Source organism: Lynx canadensis, chromosome A2 (genome assembly GCF_007474595.2).
Source record: "Lynx canadensis isolate LIC74 chromosome A2, mLynCan4.pri.v2, whole genome shotgun sequence".
Lineage (NCBI taxonomy): Eukaryota > Metazoa > Chordata > Mammalia > Carnivora > Felidae > Lynx > Lynx canadensis.
In genome coordinates this window covers 76,749,159-76,773,212 of record NC_044304.2, presented here as the reverse complement: position 1 = coordinate 76,773,212, position 24,054 = coordinate 76,749,159, and the positions used below count along the sequence as shown (strand labels likewise).

Below are 24,054 nucleotides of genomic sequence, written 5' to 3'. Positions count from 1 at the left end.
CTTGGCTCTCTCCCTCACTAACCTTTTTTTTTTTTTTTTAAGACTCATTTATTTTATAAAGTGAAGTTTAAACCTTTGATTCCCTTCACTCATATCACCTACCTCCCTGAAGTTATTTATTTTGTGTCAAGAAAAATGGTTTGGGAGTACAGTAAGGAAGTTCCTCAACAAGTTAAAAATAGAACTACTATATGATCTAGCAGTTCTACTTCTGGGTATTTATCCGAAGAAAATAAAAACACAAATTTGTCTTTTTTTAAGCTTTTGATTTTATTTTTTGGTTGCTGTGATTGGTTTCTTTTTCTTATATTCAGTTTTTTAATATAGAATCCAGTGATTCATTACTTACATACAACACCCAGTGCTCATCACAACAAGTGCACTCCTTAATTCCCATCACCATCTAGCCCAGCTGCCACCCACCTCCCTCTGTCACTAAGAGTCTCTTGTGGGTTTTTTTTCCTCTCTCCTTTTTCCCCTCTTCTTCCCATATGTTCATCTGTTTTGCTTCAATTCCACACATGTGAAACAAAATGGTACTTGTCTTTCTCCAATTGACTTATTTCACTTAGCATAATACACTCTAGTTCCATCCACATCATTGCAAATGACAAGATTGCATTATTTTTGATGGCTGAATAATATTCCACCGTGTGCGCGCACGCGTGCGCGCACACACACACACCACATCTTCTTTATCCATTCATCAGTCAATGGACATTTGGGTTCTCTCCACAGTGTGGCTACTGTTGATAGTGCTGCTATAAACATTGGGGTGCATGTACCCCTTTTATTCTGTATTTTTATATCCTTTGGGTAAATACCTAAGAGTGCAATTGCTGGATCACAGCATAGTTCTATTTTTAGTTTCTTGAGGAACCTCCATACTGTTCTCCATAGTAGCTGCACCAGTTTGCATTCCCACCAAAAGTACAAGAGAGTTCCCCTTTCTTGGCATCCTTACCAACACCTGTTGTTTCTTGTGTTGTTGTTAATTTTAGCCATTCTGACAGGTGTCAGGTGGTATCTCAGTGTGGTTTTGACTTGTATTTTCCTGATGATGACTGATGTTGAGCATCTTTCCATGTTTATGTTAGCCAACTGGATGTCTTCTTTGGAAAACGGTCTATTCATGTTTTCTTCCCATTTTTTAACTGGGCTATTTGCTTTTTGGCTGTTGAGTTTGATAAGTTATTTATAGATTTTGATACTAACCCTTTATCTGTCATTTGCAAATGTCTTTGCCCATTCCGTCGGTTGCCTTTTAGTTTTGCTGATTGTTTCCTTTGCTGTGCAGAAGCTTTTTACCTTGATGAGGTCCCAAGAGTTCACTTTTTATTTTGTTTCCCTGGCTTCTGGAGACATGTCAGGTAAGAAGTTGCTGCCGCCAAGGTCAAAGAGGTTGTTGCCTGTTTTCTCCTCTAGGATTTTGATGGCTTCCTATTTACATTTAAGTCTTTCATCCATTTTGAGTTTATTTTTGTGTATGGTGTAACAAGTAGTCCAGGTTCATTCTTCTGCATGTCACCATCCAATTTTCCCAGCACCATTTGTTGAAGAGACTGCCCTTTTTCTATGGGATGTCCTTTTCTGCTTTGTCAAAGATGAGCAGACCATACAGTTGTGGGTCTATTTCTGGGTTTTCTGTTATGTCCACCCATCTATGTGTCTGTCTTTGTGCCAGAACCATATTGTCGTGATGACTACAGCTTTGTAATACAGCTTGAAATGCAGAATAATCAGGACTTCAGTTTTTTCTTTTGCAGGATTGCTTTGGCTATTTGGGGTCTTTTGTGTTTCCATACAAATTTTAGGATTGTTTGTGCTAGCTCTGTGAAAAAGGTGGTGGTATTTTGATAGGGATTACACTAAATGTGTAGATTACTTTGGACAGTATAGACATTTTAATAATGTTTGTTCATCCAATCCACAAGCATGGAATACTTTTCCATTTCTTTGTGTCCTCTTCAATTTCTTTCATAAGTGTTCTATAGTTCATAGTTTTCTATAGTTTCAGTTTATAGATCTTCAATTAGCTTTATTCCTAGGTATCTTACTGGTTTTAATGCAATTGCAAATGGGACTGATTCCTTCATTTCTTTTTCTGCTGCTTTATTAGTGTATAGAAATGCAACAGATTTCTGCATGTTGATTTTATATGCTGTGACTTTGCTGAACTCATGTATTAGTTCTATCAATTTTTTTGATGGAGTCTTTCAGGTTTTCTACCTAAAGTATCATGTCATCTGCAAATAGTGAAAGTTTGACTTTTTCCTTGACAATATGGATGCCTTTTATTTCTTTTTGTTGCCTAATGACTGAGTCTAAAGACTTCTAGTACTATGCTAAATAGTAACGGTGAGAGAGGACGTCCTTGTCTTGTTCCTGACCATAGGGAAAGGCTCTCAGATTTTCCTCATTGAAGATATTAGCTGTGGCTCTTTTGTATATGGTCTTTATGATGTTGAGGTATGTTCAATCCATGCCTACTTTATTGAGAGTTTTTATCAAGAATGGATGCTGTATTTTGTCGAATGTTTTTTCTGCATCTATGGAAAGTATCAAATGGTTCTTATCTTTTATTAATGTAGTGTATTCATCTTGATTGATTTGTGAATATTGAACCAGTTCTGCAGCCCAGGAATAAATCCCACTTGATCATGGTGAATAATTCTTTTAATGTACTGTTGAATTTGATTTGCTAATATCTTGATAATTTCTGCATCCATGTTCATCAGGGACACTGGCTTGTAATTTTGTTTACTAGGCTCTCTGGTTTTGGAATCAAGGTAATGCTGGCTTCATAGAATGAGTTTGGAAGTCTTCCTTCTACTCCTATTTTTTGGAACAGCTTGAGAAGAATAGGTATTAACTCTTCTTTAAATGTCTGAGGAAATTCCCTTGGGAAGCCATCTAGCCCAGGACTCTTGTTTGTTGGGAGATTTTTAATTACTGATTCAATTTCGTTGCTGGTTATTGGTCTGTTCGAATATTCTATTTCTTCCCATTTGAGTTTTGGTAGTATGGAAGTATCTAGGAATTTGTCCATTTCTTCCAGATTGCCCAGTTTGCTGGCATATAATTCTTCACGGTATTCTCTTATAATTGTCTGTTTTTGTGGTACTGGTTATAATGTCTCCTTTATCATTCATGATTTTTGTCTATTTAGGTCCTTCCTCTTTTCTTTTTGGTAAGTCTGGCTAGGGATTCATCCATTTTGCTAATTCTTTCAAAGAATCAGCTCTTAGTTTTGTTGATCTGTTCTACTGGGTTTTGATCGTTTCTATATCATTTTTGCTCTTATCTTTATTATTTCCCTTCTTCTGCTGGCTTTAGGGTGTATTTGCTATTCCTTTCCTAGCTCCTTTAGGTGTAAGGTTAGGCTGTGTATTGGGAACCTTTCTTAGTTCTTTATATCAGCCTAAATTGCAATATACTTCCCTCTTAGGACTAACCTTGCTGCATCCCAAAAGGTTTGGACTGTCATGTTTTCATTTTCATTTGCTTCCGTATATTTTTTTATTTCTTCTTTAATTTCCTGGCTAACCCATTAATTCTTTAGTACAATATTCTTTTACCTCCATGTATTTGAGGGCTTTCCAATTTTTTTTTTCTTGCAGTTGACTTCAATCGTTGTGATGTGAAAATATGTATGGCATGATCTTGATCTTTTTGTACCACCTGAGGGATGATTTGTGACCTAGTAATATGATCTATTCTGGAGAATGTTCCATGTGCACCTGGGAATGTGTATTCTGTGTATTCTGCTTTAGGATGAAATGTTCTGAAAATAACTGTTAAGTCCATCTGGTCTAGTGTGTCATTCAAAGGTGTTGTTTCCTTGTTGATTTTCAGCTTAAGTGATCTGTCCATTGTTTTAAGTGAGGTGTTAAATCCCCTACTATTGTATTATTATCAATGAATTTCCTTACATTTGTTATTAATTGATATATATATTTGGGCACTTCCAAGTTGGAGCATAAACATTTACAATTTTTAGATCTTCTTGATGGAGAGAACCCTCAATTATGATATAATGCCCTTCTTCATCTCTTATTACAGATTCTGTTTTCAAATCTAGTTTGTCTGATATAAGTATGGCTGGCTACTCCAGCTTTCCTTTGATGTCCCTGAGCATGATAAATGGTTCTCCATCCCCTCAATTTTAATCTGTAGGTGTCTTTAGGTCAAAAATGAGTCTCTTTTAGGCAGCATATAGGTAGATCTTATTTTTTTCATCCATTCTGATACCCCATGTCTTTTGATTGGAGCATTTAGTCCATTCACATTCAGAGTGATTACTGAAAGATACGAATTTAGTGCCACTGTTACCTGTAGAGTTGGTGTTTCTGGTTATGGTCTCTTGTCCTTTCTAGTCTTTGTTGCTTGTGGGTTTTTTTTCCCTCCTCTCAAAGAATACCCCTTAAAATTTCTTGTAGGGCTGGTTTAGTGGCCAGAAACTTCTTTAGTTTTTGTTTGCCTGGGAAGCTCTTTCTCTCTCCTTCTATTTCGAATGACAGCCTTGCTGGATACAGTAATCTTGGCTGCATATTTTTCCCATTCAGCACGATGAATATATCTCGGTACTCCTTTCTGGTCTGCCAAGTTTCTGTGGACAAACTGGGTGCAAACTTGATGTGTCTTCCCTTGTAGAAAACAACTTTTTCCCTTGCTTTCAGGACTTTTTCCTTGCCTGTGTATTTTGTGAGTTAGACTATGATATGTCTTGGTGATGGCTAGCTTTTGTTGAATTTAATGGGAGTTCTCTGTGCTTTCCAGATTTTGATGTCTATGTCTTCCCCATATTAAGGAAGTTTTCAGCTATAATTTGCTCACATAAACCTTCTGCCCCTTTTTCTCTATCTTCATCTTCTGGGACTCCTATGATACAAATGTTATTATGTTTTAATAAATCTCTGACTTTCCTAAGTCCGCCTTCCTGATCCCTGAATTTTGCTTCCCTCCTTTTCAGCTTCATTATTCTCCATAATTGTATCTTCTATATTGCTAATTTCTTCCTCTGCCTCATCCATCCTTGTGTTTATGGCCTCCATTTGGGTTTGAATTTCAATTAGAGCATTTTTAATTTCAGCCTGACTAGATTTTTGTCCTTTTATCTCTACAGAAAGGGATTCTCTGGTGTCTTCTAAACTTTTTTCAAGCCCAGCTAGTATTCTTATAATCACTGTTTTCAAGTCTAGTTCAGACATCTCACTTTTATCTGCATTGATTAAATCCTTGGTCATCATTTGTTCCTTTTCTTTCCTTTGAGGTGAATTCCTCCATCTTGTCATTTTAAGTGAAAAAGAAAAAGCAGTAACAATAATAATAGAATGAAATAAAAATTAAAATTAAAAAAAAAAACTGAGGCACCTGGGTGGCTCAGTGGGGTAAGCATCTGACTTCAGCTCATGTCATGATTTCATGGTTCATCAGTTCAAGCCCTGCATCAGGCTCTCTGCTGTCAGCAACAAAAACTGCTTTGGATTCTCTGTCCCCATCTCTCTCTGCTCCTCCCCTACTGCGCTCTCTCTCAAAATAAATAAACTTAAAAAAAATATGTTTTTATTCAATTAAAGGAAGGTGGATCCTAGGTGTGTTTTGGCCTGCTTGTCAAGAGAAGCTCGATAGAAAAAAGCGAAAAGAGAAAAAGAAGAGAGAAAAAAACTTTTTAAAAATAAAATAATTTGCTTTTTCTGTATCTAAGAACAAAAGAAAGAACAACAACAAAAACAGAAGCCAACACCAAAAATGAACAAATGAACAACAACAACAACAAAAAAACAACCCAAATGAAGTTAGATCCAGTTTCCCCTAGAGCTGAAAGTTTGCAGCAGTCTGTGGCCAGTGGACTAAACTCCTGGAAGTGATTCCGGCTGGTCTTCTGGGGGAGGGGCCTGCTGCTCTGATTCTAAGACAGACTTGCCCTAGTGGAGATGTGCCTGGAGGGTATGGTGGGGGGGGGGGGCTGGTGTAACAGCTCCATTCTCCACTTGGTGGTGCTGTTTAGCCTAGTGGGGGTCGATCAGTGTTGGTGGGCTAATGGTGAAAATGGCTTCACCCTGCTCTCCAGAGCAGGAAGTTCACGCCCTCACAGACATGCAATAAGTCACCCCACCGGTGTCTCCTGTTTCTGACAGCTCCCTGCCTTCTCTGTCTGTGTCCAAGCTGTCTGTCTACCAGGTGGCACCTCTCTCTGGGGTTTTATCTCAGGTCTGGCTATTTTTCAAAACCCCACAGTTCAGACCCCTGCAGTTCAGACCCACAGTGATCTTCTGGGCATCTATATAGACCCACAGTCTCGCAGCACTGTGGCCAGGGCCTGCTTGTCCCAGGAAACACTCATGCTGCCAGCAAAGCAGCAGTGGTTCAGAGTTTATGGTGAATTGCAACATACAACCAACACCAGGGTTTGCTGCACTTAGCAGGTGTCTTTGTTCCCATACTGGTGAATGTGGTAGCTTGATGGTGCTCACCAGGTCTTTTGCCCACAGAGAGCTGTACCACCTCTACCAAATGCACTCCAAGCAGGGGAAATGCTTCTCCTGTGCAACCCAAGGGATCCTCAGGCCTCAAGGTCCACTCCCAGGTCTCTGCCCTGCTTACTTGCAAGAGGACCACCACGTGCTGACCTCAAACTTCAGACTCCGTTCTCCACTGTAAAAATACTTTGAAGAGGGGCGCCTGGGTGGCGCAGTCGGTTAAGCGTCCGACTTCAGCCAGGTCACGATCTCGCGGTCCGTGAGTTCGAGCCCCGCGTCGGGCTCTGGGCTGATGGCTCAGAGCCTGGAGCCTGTTTCCGATTCTGTATCTCCCTCTCTCTCTGCCCCTCCCCCGTTCATGCTCTGTCTCTCTCTGTCCCAAAAATAAATAAACGTTGAAAAAAAAAAATACTTTGAAGAGAAATACGCACCCTTACGTTCACTGTAGCGTTATTTGCAACAGCCAAGATACGACAGCAATCTAAGTGTCCACTGAGAGGAACACATTAAAAAGATATGGTGTGGTATATATATATGATGGAATGGCCATAAAAAAGAATGAAATCTGAGGTGCCTGACTGGCTTAGTCAGAACAGCACTTTGGGGTCAGGAGTTCCACCTCCACATTGGGCATAGAGCTTACTTTAACAAAATAAATAAAATAAAAAGCTAAAAAAAAAATTCTTGCCATTTTTTACAACATGGATGGATCTTATGTGAAATGTCAGAAACAGAAAAACAAATACCACATGGTTTCACTTATATGTGGAACCTAAAAAAACAAAACAAAACAGCAACAGTTTTACAGATGCAGGAAACAAACTGTTGGTTACCAGATGAGAGAGGGATTGAGGGGCAGGCAAAGTAGGTGAAGGAGATCAAGAAGTATAAACTCCCAGTTATAAAATAATGAAGTCATGGGGATGTAATGTACAGCATAGGAAATATAGTAACACTGTAATAACTTTGTATGGTCACAATTACTACACTTACGGTGACCATTTCATAACATTTAAAAATACTGAATCACTATGATGTACAGATGAAATTAATAGGATATGGTATGTCAATTCAATTTTAAAAATAAATAAAAAGAAAAATGCTTCAACAAGAGTTGAAAAATTATTGACACTCTATACTTAGCAAATGGAAAAATAACAAAAACTACATTGGGACAAAACATGCAAAAGGTGAGATCTGTCCTACAATTCATGGGACCAGCCAGGAAAACTTCCAGCAGCCAAGGAAAGAAAAGTACACCTCTGAAAGCACATATCAGCTTGACAAATTAACTGACACTGAGTCTACTATTGGTGTTTGCCAGGCTCATAAAGAAGAAAAAGATCACAAAAGAAGTGTTGCATACTAAACTACCATAATTAGCTACAAAAAGAGTCACGTTTTCATTGTTCAACTTTGCCAGTGTTTTTGAAGCTTAGGAAATGTTTAACTTCTATAGATCTTGAACACAATGCACTTGAATTGGTACCCTCTCTATGCTAGAAGCACAGAGAATTTTACAAAATTCTTTTTACAAAAGCACAAAGTTCACAATATAAGCACATACTGTGTGCTATGTAGACATTTATCTACTCAACTTTAATTCTACACTGTCATCTTAGAAAATCTGTCAAGATCATGCTGTTGTGATCTACTTTTAGCTGTCAACTGGTAAGCACCAGAATCCTGGGCTTGATCAAGGATCAAGGAGGTTTTCTGCCCCAGGGAAAAGGTAGGTTCACAGACATTTTCTTCCTAGCACTGACAACAATTACCATAGGGAGATTATAGCCGAGTACCGAGCTGTGAAAGAACAGATCACAGAGACCCTCTCCCTGATGACTTTTAAAGACAAGTAAGTACAACATCTTCCCCCATCCTAGACCCTCAGAAAGTCCTGCACTTGTTTACTGAGAAAGCTTCTAATTCACAAGTTAAAGCCGTCTTTCTAATTAAAATGTCATCATTTCACTGTGGAGGCCTGGTATCTATGGTGATGCAGGAACTCGTCCAGATCAAAATCTCTGTCACCTATTTTTGAAAGCTAGTTACAGCTTGAGGTAATGAATCTGTTGCAATCCTGAAAATATCATAAGGTTCTCTTTCTTTGTCTGGCTTCTGTCAGTGAAAGATTCTAAGGATCAGTAGCAAAGAGAGAGAAATAGGAGTCAACGAAGAGCTGTAGATGGAGGCTATGTGTAGCCCCACGCTTGTGACAAAGATGGCCACGTGAAGTAAAGAATATTTTTTTGTATTGTGCTGATATGGTATGCTTCCCCAGAGGATGCAGTCCAAGTCATCAATCCTTCCAAACCTTTAGTGAAGAAAATGGTAGTGATACCACTATGCATCTTTTCCATATAGAAATAATACGGCTTTCGTGAGAGCAGTCTACTTCCGTATTTTTCATGTAGGAAGACACAACAGTTTCTCAGTATTATCTAAGTAGCCATTTAGTTTAAGCTCCAAAAACAGAAACTTTTTGGGGCGCCTGGGTGGCTCAGTCGGTTAAGCGTCCGACTTCAGCTCAGGTCACGATCTCACGGTCCGTGAGTTCAAGCCCTGCGTCGGGCTCTGGGCTGATGGCTCAGAGCCTGGAGCCTGCTTCCGATTCTGTGTCTCCCTCTCTCTCTGCCCCTCCCCCATTCATGCTCTGTCTCTCTCTGTCTCAAAAATAAATAAAGGTTAAAAAAAAGAAAATTAAAAAAAAAAAAAAAACCAGAAACTTTTAACTACTGTAGTAGAGACTTTATGATACTACAAAGCTATTTAAAATCTACAAATGAAGGGGCACCTGGGTGGCGCAGTCGGTTAAGCGTCCGACTTCAGCCAGGTCACGATCTCGCGGTCCGTGAGTTCGAGCCCCGCGTCAGGCTCTGGGCTGATGGCTCAGAGCCTGGAGCCTGTTTCCGATTCTGTGTCTCCCACTCTCTCTGCCCCTCCCCCGTTCATGCTCTGTCTCTCTGTGTCCCAAAAAAAAAATAAAAAAAGTTGAAAAAAAAAAATCTACAAATGAAAACAGCACATTTAAGCATTAACTAGAAAAAACAGTAATGATCAAAGCAAAATTATCTATCTTTATGAACATTTTGGTTTTGGAAAAGAAAATGCACTAACTTTCTTTTAATAAAGTTAAGTTTTACAATTAACTTAGACTGAAAATGGTAGCCATCAACTACACACTCAAAAAAATGTCACCAACATTTTTGAGAAACCCAATGTCAGAAGTGGATTATTAAATGCGATCGATGACATGTAATTTTTCAAGTTCCTTATTTATTGAAAATCTGTTTATGTTATAAGCTTATAAACCAGTAAGTGAGCAATATTTCATGAATGCAATAGTACTTCAAATTAAAATGCTGCCATTCTTTTAGTCTTTATTTACAATAAATATTAATGGTATGTTTAACTATTTCAATGATGTCTGACAAATGGGAGAATAAGATTTGAGAATAAAATAGATATAAGCTGCAGCATCTTTTGTAATGGGAAGTGGAAGGAGTATTCCAGGCATAAAAGGAACATGAAAGCCCTAAAGAAGGCAGGCAGGCAGGCAAGCACGTGAAGGATTAAAAGCAAGTGTGTGACCCTCAAGAGCAGAGAACACAGGGGACACTGGCAGCAAGCATTCGTGTTGAAATGCTGATGACAAGGAAAAGAGCACAAGGGAGAGGATAAAAACAGAAAGGAGAGCTGGAAATACGAGGAGATAAGGTTCCTAAGAAACAGTACCCACACCACAGGTGGTGCAAAAGGTGCCTGCACAAAGTAGAAATTAAGGGCATCTGCTCAAGGTAAACTGTAGAATGGGGTGAGGTGGGGAAGACTGATGGCCTGAAACACTAACGTCAGATAATAGGAAAATAAAGTTGGCCAGAGAAACATAAAAATTCTGAAGAATACAGAAGAACTGGTTTAATTAGTCATCACATGGAGACTTCCCAAAGAAATTTTTAGGCTATAAAAATTCCTTTTTCAATGTAAACTGCTTCACAAATTGTCAAATAATTTAAAATACGATTAACAAAATTAGAATAAACTGCTTGCTCTTAATAAAGCAAGGTGGAAAGCAGGCATTCCAGACTATGTCTCTATCACTTGCTAGCTGTGTAATCTTCAGCTAATTTCCTAACCTTTCCAGAGCTTTGTTGCCTTAACTATCAAAAGTGGATAATTGTATCTTCCTCGCATATTTGTTACCGTGACTGAAATAACAAATGTAAAGTGACTAACACAAATCCCGGCAAAGAATATGCATTCAGTTAAGGTTAGTTTCTTTCTGAATTCCTGAACTGCCTGCTGACACAGCTGGATGATACCTCTGTCATGTTGCTTTCTAAAAGGAAAGGAGGGGGGGCTCCAAACAGACTCCTTCCACTGAGACACCCTGCTTCCCAAGAAACATTATCTCAGTAGCATCATTATTGATGAGGGTTTAATCTTCTGAGCTCTGCCAAGCCAGAAAGCTAACACTGTAAAAATAACCCAGAGGACTCAGGTCCGAGAGAGAGACACACACACACGACTGAATTCAAAAATAAATGAGGTTATAAACACCAGTGTCAATTTACACATGAGAAATATTGTATAAATTGCAAAATGAACCAGAATGTTACTACTGGCAGATCAGTACATTTTCTCCCTTTATGAAAATTATGTACGAAGCCTAATTATATTCAGGTTAGTTACTTTATACTTACGGAATCTAAACAAGACAAACAAGTTGGATGATACCAGCAAACAACAAACTCTGCTAACATAATACATACAGCCTAACAGGGAGACGATATTCCCATCCATTGAGCAGAATCTGCCCCCCTCCAAACCACACTGAGACATACAAAATTATAGCCCCCTGGTCCCTGTTCTCCTCAGATCCACGCAGATCGTTCCACATCTACTTGTGTAGACACACAGTATTTTTATGTATTTTTTTCTTCCTTATCTTTCTAACTTAATCTTATTGATTAGACATAGGCCATTAGCTAAGTAACAAGTTATCTATCTACTTTAATCATCTTTTGACTAACTGCATACAATCCAAATACATAACACTGTTAACATTTAAGGATATTAATTTCCTAAAATCTTATCACTTCTACTTTAATTTTAATATGATTTAAAAACTGATGGAAAGTCAAATTCAACAACTGCACAATGTACACAAAATAACATATCTAAAATCGAGTTTAATTAGGAACAATTATCCTAGAAAAGACTTTCCTGCCTTTAAAATATATGAGCCTATGGTAAAAAATAAACCTTTAAAAGTAGCCATTCCTTTAATTTTGTTTGTTTGTTTTTTAAGTAGCCATTCCTTTGTAACATGTTAAAATCACCCACCCCTACTGCAAAATATTTTTGTTCAACACACTTTAGTAATGCTTCTTTTCAACCATTTTTGCTTTCATTCCCACAACTCTGAAATATAATAAAATATTAAGGGTTGCATAAATTAAAGATATAAGCATATACACACACATAGATATATGGCAATAGAACTTCACAGGAAAAATTTTAAACAGTAGTTATATATAAAACTTGAAATCTCTGAGGTAGTGACAATATGGACATTAGATGAATACAAAAGGCTTGTGATACTGCACTTTCTGAAAAGTTAATTGCTACCTTTCTCACAACTAAATGAGCCAGGCGACATCAATTTTCTATACAAATAGTCGCCTTAAATCAAAGTTGACTTGGAATTCCCTGAATATTTCTTTGAAAAGGTATCTTCTCTAATTTGATGTACACAAGTACCTTATTTTTTAACAGTAGAACTGTGTTATCTTCATAGATCTGAAGTTAGAACAACTGACAGGAGGTAAAACCAAGCTCCAGTATTAGAAGCTGCAATCATGGTGGCTTCCGGGAAAGGAGAGCAGTGACCAGGAGCACAGGGAATTTCCTATTTCTTGCCCTGGGTCTGTATTGCATAGATGTGTTCACACTGTGCTACTTCACTCCTTATGTGTATGTGGCATTTCATTCTGTATGTACAGATCATTTGTTCACTTTTCATTATGCAGATAACAAAAAATTTATTTAAAACGGTAACAGACATTCAGTTACGCTTTTTGAATTATAAATGAAGAATCAGAAGTCAAATAAGTACCTTTCTGACTTAGAGACTACTTAAAGAATCTTTATAAGATTATTTTTGTACAATATAAATGCACAAAACGAATTCCTGGTTTAAAAGATGTGAATAAAAAACAGACACTAATAATTGTATTTGGATCCAATACAAATGGAGAAAACGTCTGGGTGCAATGCAATACAAATGTAGAACGAATGAGATTTACATCTAATTTGCTGATTCAACTACATCAATACCTTTGGGTTTCAGAACATTAAGCATCAGGAAAATGACACCTTCGGAGAAATCTCAAGTCAAAGTACTTTTTTTTTTCTTAACTATAGCACATTGATTATTAATGGTGCAAGGTTTTGGGGTTAGAGTGGTCTATGTTCCAAACAATACCATGTGTTAGCTGTGTGATCTTGGACAAATTATTTAAGCTCTCAGTTTCCTCATTTGTAAAATGGAAATAATAATACCTACCTTACTGGGTTGCTGAAAGGCTTAATTAAGTAACAGTTCCTCAGACAAAATAAGCATATTCAACAGGTATTAACTCTCTATCTACATATATACATTACAGAAACTATATCTCATATATATTACATACCAGAAATCTTAGTCTATTTTTAGAATGAAATAAATAGGTATTAATAAATACATTTTCCCTGTTCCTCAGGGATGAGAACACAGATTAGTTTTTTAACCTCAAAATCAAATCTTCATCAATTCTATGACATATTTTTCACATTAAAAAAGTGGTATTACTTTTATTACCTGTGTCTCCACACCCTGTTCCAGTAGGCGCTTAGCTTGATTTTCCACTTCAAGCCGAGCTCTTGCAATAAAAAGTAGATCATTTTCTATTACTTCTATTCCAGAAAGATCAATTCCTTGAGAAAGGTAATCTATTAAAAACACACACACACATCTAAGTATTTCAATATTGAATATCAAGGTATTGAAATATCATGTCTCACTTCTTCAAAATATTATAGATTTGCTGAACACTATTCACTTTCAAAATCTCTATTTAAAAAAAAATACAGTTACCCAAACATTTTCTATTTTTTAAATAAAAAAACTTTACTCTGAAGCAAAATGTTCTAAGTTAAGAATGAGTTGGTAAAGCAAGAGTAGAAATTATGATTATAGTTAATTCTAAATAATGTCAACACATTACATAAAAATTAATGTCAAATTTAATTATAAAGAAACATCCTGATAATCTTAGAAATTTCTCAAGTTGTAAGACAGTTTTAAAAGTTTTTCTATAGTAACAAAATATTTGAAACAAATATCCACCATTTGAAAAATTAATAAATCATAAAAATAATTTAGCAAACCAGCACTTACAATGCTGCAGGTTTACATGATTACGCAGACCTAATAGCAACTTACATTGAAGTATTTTCCTATCACTGAATAAAAAAATTTACACAATTAACTCTTTATAGAATCAGACATATTATATTTATAAAATTATATTCTACTTATAGAATTACATATACAGAGCAAGAAGCATGAAAAGATCTCTACCAAGATGTTAATAATAGTTGTCTCTGCATACTTAGAATTTGAGAAAATTATTTATATATTTTAAAAATTTTTTTAATGTTTATTTATTTTTGAGAGACAGCATGAGCACGAGTGGGGGAGGGGCAGAGAGAGAGGGGGGCCAAAGAATCTGAAGCAGGCTCCAGGCTCCAAGCTGTCAGCACAGTGCCCGACTTGGGGTTCAAACTCGTAAACCATGAGATCATGACCTGTGCTGAAGTCAGACGCTTAACCGACTGAGCCACCCAGGCGCCCTTTATTTTTTGACTCAATCTTGGACATATCTAAGGTAACTAAAGTGCTAAAATTTAAGGTCAAGATTTCATTAAGGAGCTTAGACACAGTTCTAAAACTCTATTTTCAATTTTTTTAAGTTTATTTTTGAGAGTGTGCACATGTGCGTGCATGGGGGAGAGAAGAGAGAGGGGGAGAGAATCTCAAGCAGGCTGTGCGCTATCAGCGTGGAGGCAGATGTGCCAGTCTCAAGAACAGTGAGATCATGACCTGAGCTGACGTCAAGAGTCGGACACTTAACTGACTGAGCCACCCAGGCACCCCATAAAACTCTATTTTCTATTGTAACAAAATAAATTATTTCTAAAAAATTGAATTGCTTTAGATAGAGTATTACTTTGTTTTCTAGTTACTCAACAGAATATCAAATGTGTTTTTCACTAAATACTCTTAATTGGAACTGAATTTTAAAGTCTTATTAAAATATATTCCTAGCACCTACAAACTATCATTTTTCACTTAGAGTCATATGTACTACCTAGGACAAATTACATTAAAGCATCCAGTACAATGCTAACTAACCACTTAGCAGCACTCAAATATCTACTGATTGAACATGGTATATATAGTTAGTTCTACACAAGATGACAAAAGGAAATGAAATAAAAGGACAGCTGAATAGTGGTTATTGCTAATCAGACCTCAACCATGAGCATTTTTTTAATGTGTATATCTAAAGAAACTTTGGCTTACCACAGTGTATAGGGTCTTAAAAACCTTTAAACATTTATGGGCTTAGGAATCTGCCTCCTAATTTACTCACTAGGTGATCACAGTCACACGACATAGCTTCATTGAGCCTCAATTTTTTCATCTGTAAAATGCCAACAATATATAAGTCATGCCCTACATAACTTTTAAGACTATCATCAGAATCAAAATAAGCTAATAAATGCCAAAGTACTTTATATATCAATCTAAGGTGTAAATGTAGGTGGATTATAATTATAAAATGTTTCTACTCTGATTTTTTATTTTTAAAAATTTTCAGAGAATTTTGAGGAAACTCTATTTGACCCCAGTCATGATAATGATCAACGAGGAAATGCTATGTTTACCCTAAAAATTCTTACTAGACAATACACAATCAAACTACAGACATAGAGGGGCACCTAAGCGGCTCAGTCTGTTTAATGTCTAACTCAAGGTCATGAGTTTGGCTCAGGTCATGATCTCGCTCAGGTCATGATCTTACAGTTGATAGGATCAAGCCTCATGTCTGTGTTTTAAGCACAGAGCCTACTTGGGATTCTCTCTCTCCCTCTCTGCCCCTCCCCACTCAAGCTCGCTGTCTCATATTCTCTCTCTCTCTCTCAAAAATAAATAAACATTAAAAACATTAAAAAATCAATTAAAAATCTACAGACATACAAACAATAGAAAATAAGTATTATTTTCTTTTCAAGCTGGTTATCAGTGTGCTTCTTTTTTTCTGTTATCTAGGGAAGAAAAATATCATAATTAAGTTTTAAAAAAAAAAAGGAAAGGACACTATGAGTAAGAGATATAGCTGGATTGGTTTTGAATCTAAGTCTTGCATTCTTTGGTACCAGTTACTTTATTTGAAAAATGAAAAGCTAGACTACATAAACCCTAAGGTTCCTTCCAGTTACATGTCTCTAGAGACAAAACCAAACGGTGCTTTATTCTTGTGAATGCTGATCTGTCACTCTGGAGACAATTCAAATCATTCATTCAAACCATTTATTTGGGTATCAAACATTATTAGTCACAAACACCACAGAAATGAATCAGACCTAAATTCTGACCCAAAGTATCAAACTCTATGACAGAAAGAAAAAGCACAAAGTTATAACCACTGAAAGATAAAGATAAAATGTATTATGCCAGGTGTGGTGGGAACAAAAAGAAAAAGTAAATACACTGTATATCTTTGCAAAGTCTACCATCTACTAGGGGATAAAGAACATAAATTATTAATTCCAACACCTTTTTAAGGTAAACAACACATTATCTAACCACCTCCCTCTCCCACTGCCCCATCCCCTGCTTATCCACACTACATTTAGAGCTGTTCTAAAAAGTAACCAAAATACATGCTACATTTTGTAATACAAAGGATTCTATTGGCTGGGAGGGAGCAAAAGCCCTATTATTTTCCTGACCGATTACTCCACAAAAGAGGTAAGTGTACAAATGGCGGGGGTTGGGGTGGAGACAACAGGTTAAAAAATGTAGCAACACCCCCCCATCCACCTACCCAGGAGAATAGAGAGATTACACTAAATTCTCCCCTCCTGATTAACTGTTGCACACAATCACAATCAGTGTTTCAAACCTTTTTACATCTGCTCTTTGTAAAGCACATCTAAGGACTGGAGCCAAGGACAAAAAGATGAAGATGATTCCAATAAAAATAACTATAATTTTTGAACACATAATATGTAGGGGGCATTAAATTGGACACAAAATGTCTTATTATTTTAATGTATGCATACATTTTTTGTGACATTCTAAACAACCTTGCTAGAATTATTAAATTATTAAGAAATTCCGGGGCGCCTGGGTGGCGCAGTCGGTTAAGAGTCCGACTTCAGCCAGGTCACGATCTCGCGGTCCGGGAGTTCGAGCCCCGCGTCGGGCTCTGGGCTGATGGCTCAGAGCCTGGAGCCTGTTTCCGATTCTGTGTCTCCCTCTCTCTCTGCCCTTCCCCCGTTCATGCTCTGTCTCTCTCTGTCCCAAAAATAAATAAACGTTGAAAAAAAAAAATTAAAAAAAAAAAAAAAGAAATTCAGCTGGCTACTAGGCAGCAAAGAACAATTCAAATCTAGGTGTGACTTGAATCTTTTCACTAGATCAATCCAGGACAATCCCAGAAGCCTCAGAATGAAAACCTTACATTCAAAGGATATATAGTATTCCTACTACAGTCTTCGAATTTGCTCGTTGAAAGGATAAAGATGTAAAAATCACATCAGAATTAACTGTTCATGGAATTAAGTTAAGCCAGATTATAACAATGACAGCATTAAAAAAAAAAAAAAAAAAAAAAAAAAAAACCTCACATTCTGGTTTAATAAAAAGAGGAAAATTTTAAAAATATATAAAAGGTGCTAAAATGCCAAATTTTGAAATATGCCAGCATTAAACACAGTTTAACAAGTGAACCTTAATAAATGTGGACTACACAGCCAGAATTCTCTTTCTAGCCACTTAATACTGATACCTATTGGAATTCATGCATGAAAATACGTATGAGGAAACTAAAGTGATCATTTGGATTTAACATATTTATCATCCCTTCACATGTGAGGAAACAATGAGACTAATTTTGACAGAAAAGAAATGATAATGCTCATCCTTTGTTTAATTAAACTGAGATAAATTTAGCCTAATATTAGAGAAAAAGGAATTCAACCAAAACACCTGACACATAGCAAGAGGATGGGTAATATGAACATAAACAATTTTTTGTCAAATGTACACAACTCTTTGATATTTAAAAAATAAATTCTAGTTTCCCCTACTATCATTGTCCTGGTCTAAAATACTAAAACTTAAGAACAACCTTCATATGCTTTGACCCCAGGCAGTCACTTGATTTCAGTGATTAATTCATATATTATTTCCTGGGACTGCCCATTTCTTTTTATTTCTTTGGTTTTAAGATTAACCCAATATCTCAGTGGCATAAAAATTATTTGTTACTAAGTTATATGCTTCTCATTTTAACAGGCTTTCAGTGTTCTAATCGGTACTACACATGGCTGGCAGAATAAATGTTCTCATGTTCCTCTCCCACTCACGGAATCTATGGCTTCCTGTTAGCTAACAATTTCTCTTTCTATTTTGCAACACAAATCCTCCTTATTGATTCCAAAATCCTTACTGCCTCTTCCTCTACCATCATCCTCCTTTGTTTAAAAGAAACAAAAAGAAGGGTAATTATAGTTTGGTACATGATTCGGTTCTGCATTTACTATTCATAACAATGTTAGCACTAAATTATTGATTTGGAAAAAAAGAGATGAGGGAAGAGTTCATGTGTAAAGCTGGGATGGTGCTCAAAATCAGGAGAAATGAAAGAGGCTAAATCTTCATGCTTCTTTGTAGGAAGCCAAAGAAGCTTTTAACAAATTAACCAGTAAAAATATGGGCAGATTAGTTAGAGATATGGATGTAAATACCAAAGGAATCAGCAAAAATGTTAGAATGGCTGCCTCTGGGGAAAAGTAAATGGGGCAGAGGATTGCTGCATTTTAATAACAAATCTTGTACAACTATTTGAGTATGTTATGCACGTATAATTTTCATAACAAATAAAACTAAATTAAAGAGTAAATGGGAAATAAAGAAAAATAATTTAAAGAATTAAAATAAGGTGGCTAGCCTAAGAGAATAACAGAATTCTTATCCTTTAAATCAATGATTCTGCTTATGGGATAATCTAATAAGATTCCATACAAATACTGTATGACCAAAATATATAGTTTGTAGGCACATAACCCAGAGAAATTCTTATGTATGTACAAATGGAAGACCTGTACAACGTTCCTAACAGCACTGTTAAAAAGAAAACAAAGATGACAACAACCAAAATGACCATCAACGGGAGAAGAGATAAGTATAACATAGCATTCACTCAAAATACTACTGTAGAGGAGTAAAAATAAATAATGATGGGTATACACATCAATATTGATGTGTACATCAGTACATATTAATCAGGAAGAAGAAGTTTTAGAAAAATACACACAGCAAGAGGTGATTTATATGAAGACATGCAAGATTATGCAATATATGATTTAGGAACACATACAAACATTAACAATATTTAGAAAAGTTAGGAAAGACAGGGAATACAACATGCTTATAATATTCTAATTCTTAAACTTGGTGGGAAGTATTGGTAGCCTACACAGATTAAAACTGTGGTTTTGCCTTTTGTATTTTTCCATCAAATATTAAATAACTATGAAGCACTGGCACAGATTACAGTATTTAAACAAGGACATTACAACAGTTATAACTGTATTTCATATGTTCAAAAGGAGAAAAGAATGAACATGTTAGTAAAGACATGGATCAGGTAATAAAAAAACTGAAGTTCTAGAGATAAAAAGGACAAAGTCTGGATGGGATTAACAGAAGATGTGACACTGTAAGAAAAACAAAAGATACTGTATGTGAAGAGTTTAATGCTTGGATTAGTAACTGGTAACTGGATAAAGTCTTGTATTTTCCTTTTAAAAATATGCTCATGAAAGATTTTTTGGAAACTGGAAAAACATTTCAAAAGGTGGGTAATTATATAACCTCACAACATAGAGGCCACAAGAGCCAAGTGGATCATTGGAATATACATGATCATGTATGAGAAATTTAAGAATCTTCAAATTCTCAAGTAGCACCAAAATAGCATACATCCTCCCCCTGGATGTTTATCTGAGAAACAGCAAAAAAAGCAAAAACTGACATACAGGAACTGGGCAGCTGGCTATAGTCACTTACCAATGAAAGTGACTCCCTCCTACACACCAACTTTGCAAAGAGCACAATTCAGATATGTGCCTCCGAGAAATTTCAAGCAACCTTCAGATGTTCCTAAAATACTTAAAATCCTGGTTGGGCTTAAAATTGAAAATTAAAGTCTACTATATTCCTTTAAAATCTTATCCTTTTTAATATACCCATGAGTTGTTTCGTTCTTATTTTTATTTGTAATTAACACTTGTTTACCATGTGTTCTTTATTAACTTAATGTTATAAGCATTCACCCCATCCTATTATAGTCCTTATAAATAGCAATTTTTGATACCTGACCAATATTTCACCAAATAAATGAACCAAAAATTATTTAACCATTTACCTAGGATGGAGTAATTATTTATCATAAATACATATAAAATATGTAATATCTAGAATTATTCCCTTGGGAAATAAAGAAAGAATTGACTCAAAGTTATACTTTTAAGATTATTGATACAAATTATCAAACTAGTTTACAAAATGACTCTACCACTTTGTACATTTTTTTTTCAGTAACCTACAAGAGTCACTTAACCATAGATAGCACTGGATATTATCTCTGTTTTGAACATTTTATATGCTGCTAGAAGAAGTATGTTCTTATGGATGGTTTGATAGGATTTTTAAATGATGAAGCTAAATAACTATTTTACTAGCTGTATTTCTTTTGAGAATCTCTAAATAATTTTACTCCCTTATCTTTTTCTTATATTGCCCTGTATTAATTATATATTAGTATTCACTGTTTATCCATCATATTTGCTATGAGTATCTTCCTGGTTTAATTATTTCATTTTTAGTTATTTATATATTACTTCTTAAGGCTATTTTCAGAATACAATCATACAATTATACGATCTAAAAAGTTCTACTTTTGATTCTTCTACATAGCCCTGATTATTTATAAACTTCAGACTAAAGTGTGTCTTTTACAAAAAGCAAAGCAGTGATACATAAAGGATTATCTGGCAAACTGGTGAGTAATAATCTGAAGAGGAAAGCTGTCATTTTAAAATCCGTTGTATAAAAACTGTATCTTTAAATCAAATTAAGTCATATTTTATTTTTAAATCAAGGTAAGGGTTTATCACAAAGGCTCACTTTCATTCATTATGGAACATCAATCTTCTTTGCTACCATATTTTATGTTACATAAAGAACACCATTACTAGAGAATACTGAGCTAAACAAATTTAAATTAAAACCATGCAAACAACAGCCATAAAACACCACCAAACAACATGGATGCAGCAGGGTTACAGTACTGATAGAATTAATCTACCCAATCAACAATTAGATCTGGACTTCTAATTACTGAAGGTACTCAAATCAATAATGATAATATTATCACAGGATCTTTATTTGCTATTTGCAACCAATCTGAGATAGTCCAGACACACAGACTCTCTCACCCCTATTTCTGTTCATTTTGTTTGGTTGACTGGGTTTTTTTTTTTTTTTTTTTCCTTTTTTCTCTTTTGGTGGTGGTTTTTTTCTAAGTAAGTTCTATGTAGAACATGGGGCTTGAACTAACAACCCTGAGATCAAGAGTTACATGCTCTAGGGGGCGCCTGGGTTGGCTCAGTCGGTTAAGTGTCAGGCTTTGGCTCAGGCCATGATCTCACGGTTTGTGGGTTCCAGCCCTGTGTCAGGCTCTGTCCTGACAGCTCGGAGCCTGGAGCCTGCTTGGGATTCTGTGTCTCACTTTCTTTCTGCCCCTCTCTCACTCGAGCGCGTGTGCACACACTCTTTCTCTCTCTCTCTCTCACTCAAAAATAAATAAAACATTAAAAAAAAAAAAGTCACATGCTCTATAGACTGAGCCAGCCAAGTGCCTCCTATCTGTTCATTTAAAAAAAATTTTTTTTTCACTAAAGAAACATTACCAAACACAAAAAGCTAGAGAGAAAGTAGAAATCAAAAATTCCAACGAAACTCCAGCAAAGACAACTACATACAAATTTTGATTTTCATGTTCTTACTCTATACATAAAAAGTGTTTTATTTTTCTATACAACAGATTTTAATCATATTTAAGTAGCTATGTTGAATCTGAGGGCAAAACATGCCTTTAGGAAAAATATTTTAAAGAAAAATGTTTTTGTATAATTGCAGAGTAATTTTGGTAATGTATAATATAAATGAAAACATAATAAAATTATAAAGCAAAATTAGAACAAAGTAATGTGTATTTGTACAAAAGTAGAAATGATGACATAAGGAATAAAGGGGCTCCTGGGTGGCTCAGTCTGTTAAGCATCCAGCTCTTGATTTCAGCTCAGGTCATGATCTCACAGTTCATGAGTTCATCTCCCAAATTAGGCTCTGCACTGACAGAGCAGAATCTGCTTGGGATTCTCTTGCTCCCTCTCACTCTGCCCCTCCCCCACTCGTTCTCTCCCTCTAAATAAATAAATAAATAAATAAATAAATAAATAAATAAATACTTAAAAAGAGAATACAGAAATAACATGGGTAAAATGTAAAAAATTTTAGTGTATGACAACCGTAACATAATAGGAAAAACTAATAAAATCTTCTCACAATATTATAAACTCATCATAGAAAAAAAATTTTAAATGAAATATAATACTTATTTCAACGATGGGGGAAACTAGCCAAATGAATCACTAAAGAAATTTCACAACTATTAATATATACAATTTCCAATTTTTCTAATAAAAAACAATAAAATCAAAAGAAAAAGAGAATGGAGAAAAATTTGAAATCAAACACATAAAAGTTACCATTAAAAATATAAAGAATTTAGGGGCGCCTGGGTGGCTCAGTCGGTTAAGCGTCCGACTTCAGCTCAGGTCACGATCTCACAGTCCGTGAGTTCGAGCCCCGCGTCGGGCTCTGGGCTGATGGCTCAGAGCCTGGAGCCTGCTTCCGATTCTGTGTCTCCCTCTCTCTCTGCCCCTCCACCGTTAATGCTCTGTCTCTCTCTGTCTCAAAAATAAATAAATGTTGAAAAAAAAAAAAGAAAAATATAAAGAATTTATAGTTCTCAATTGGTAAATAATCAAAGGATATTAAAAGACAAGTTTATATGAGAATATTAATAATTAAGCCATTGTTTGAAAATTAGACCCTGTTACTTTTAAATTTATCTTTACGTAAAATGAAATAATCCATGATCATGGGAACACTTATAAAGTCAAATGAAAATCTTTTAATTAAAGTCAATATTCTACTAGTATTAGAGATAGCAGGCACATCCTTTCAATTTTTCTTTTTAATCTTTATTTATTTTGAGAGAGAGACAGAGTGTGAGCAGGGGAGGAGCAGAGAGAGAGGGAGACACAGAATCCAAAGCAGGCTCCAGGCCCCGAGCCATCAGCACAGAGCCTGACGCAGGGCTCAAACTCAAGAACCATGAAATCATGACCTGAGCCAAAGTCGGACACTCAACTGACTGAGCCACGCAGGCACCCCAGCAGGCACATCCTTTCAAAGGAAGAGTATGATAGGAAACAATCAACTAGGAATGAGAACACCTGAACTTTATTCAATTCTATGACCTGAGAAAAATCACTTAACCTCTCTAAGACTCCTAGAGTAAAGATGAAAAATCCTGTGTTACAAATCTTGCAGGCTTGTATGGATCAAATGAGATAATATGCATGAACAATATTTTGTAAAAAATCAAGAACTACACGCAACTAAGTTACTATTTTTATAAATAGGGTATTAACTGCTAACCTTTTTTTTTTCCATGGAGGGAGAGAGAAGGGCCTTAAAAAACAAATACTCTTAAGTTCAGTATTACAAATAATAAAAATAATGTTAAAATTTGTACTTTTCTAACCAAGCCTTAATTGATCTTATTGCTAATATTATGCACAGACTATCATCAGGTTTAAGTGAGCTCTTTGGGCTGAATCTTTGTATTTCCAGTCCAAAGCAGTTCTCAGGGTATGTTGATCTTTCTTGTTCCTCAAAGCTTTATGAAAATTTAGCATCAAAGTTTTCCTTTTCCCTCCCCCGCCCCCAGCTCTCATTGTAAGATTGGGAAAAACCTCATTTAAAAAAAAGGATTAGGGGCGCCTGGGTGGCGCAGTTGGTTAAGCGTCCGACGTCAGCCAGGTCACGATCTCGCGGTCCGGGAGTTCGAGCCCCGCGTCAGGCTCTGGGCTGATGGCT

At 36.0% G+C, this 24,054-nt stretch overlaps 1 protein-coding gene across 1 annotated transcript in view; it reads right to left on the bottom strand.

Moving 5' to 3' along the window:
- COG5 (component of oligomeric golgi complex 5) overlaps positions 1–24,054 on the bottom strand; it is a 311,139-nt gene that overhangs the window by 159,553 nt on the left and 127,532 nt on the right. Inside the window, exon 7 of the mRNA XM_032592382.1 lies at positions 13,345–13,475. Within this exon, the coding sequence (XP_032448273.1) occupies positions 13,345–13,475 (131 nt within the window). The remainder of the gene's footprint in view (positions 1–13,344; positions 13,476–24,054) is intronic.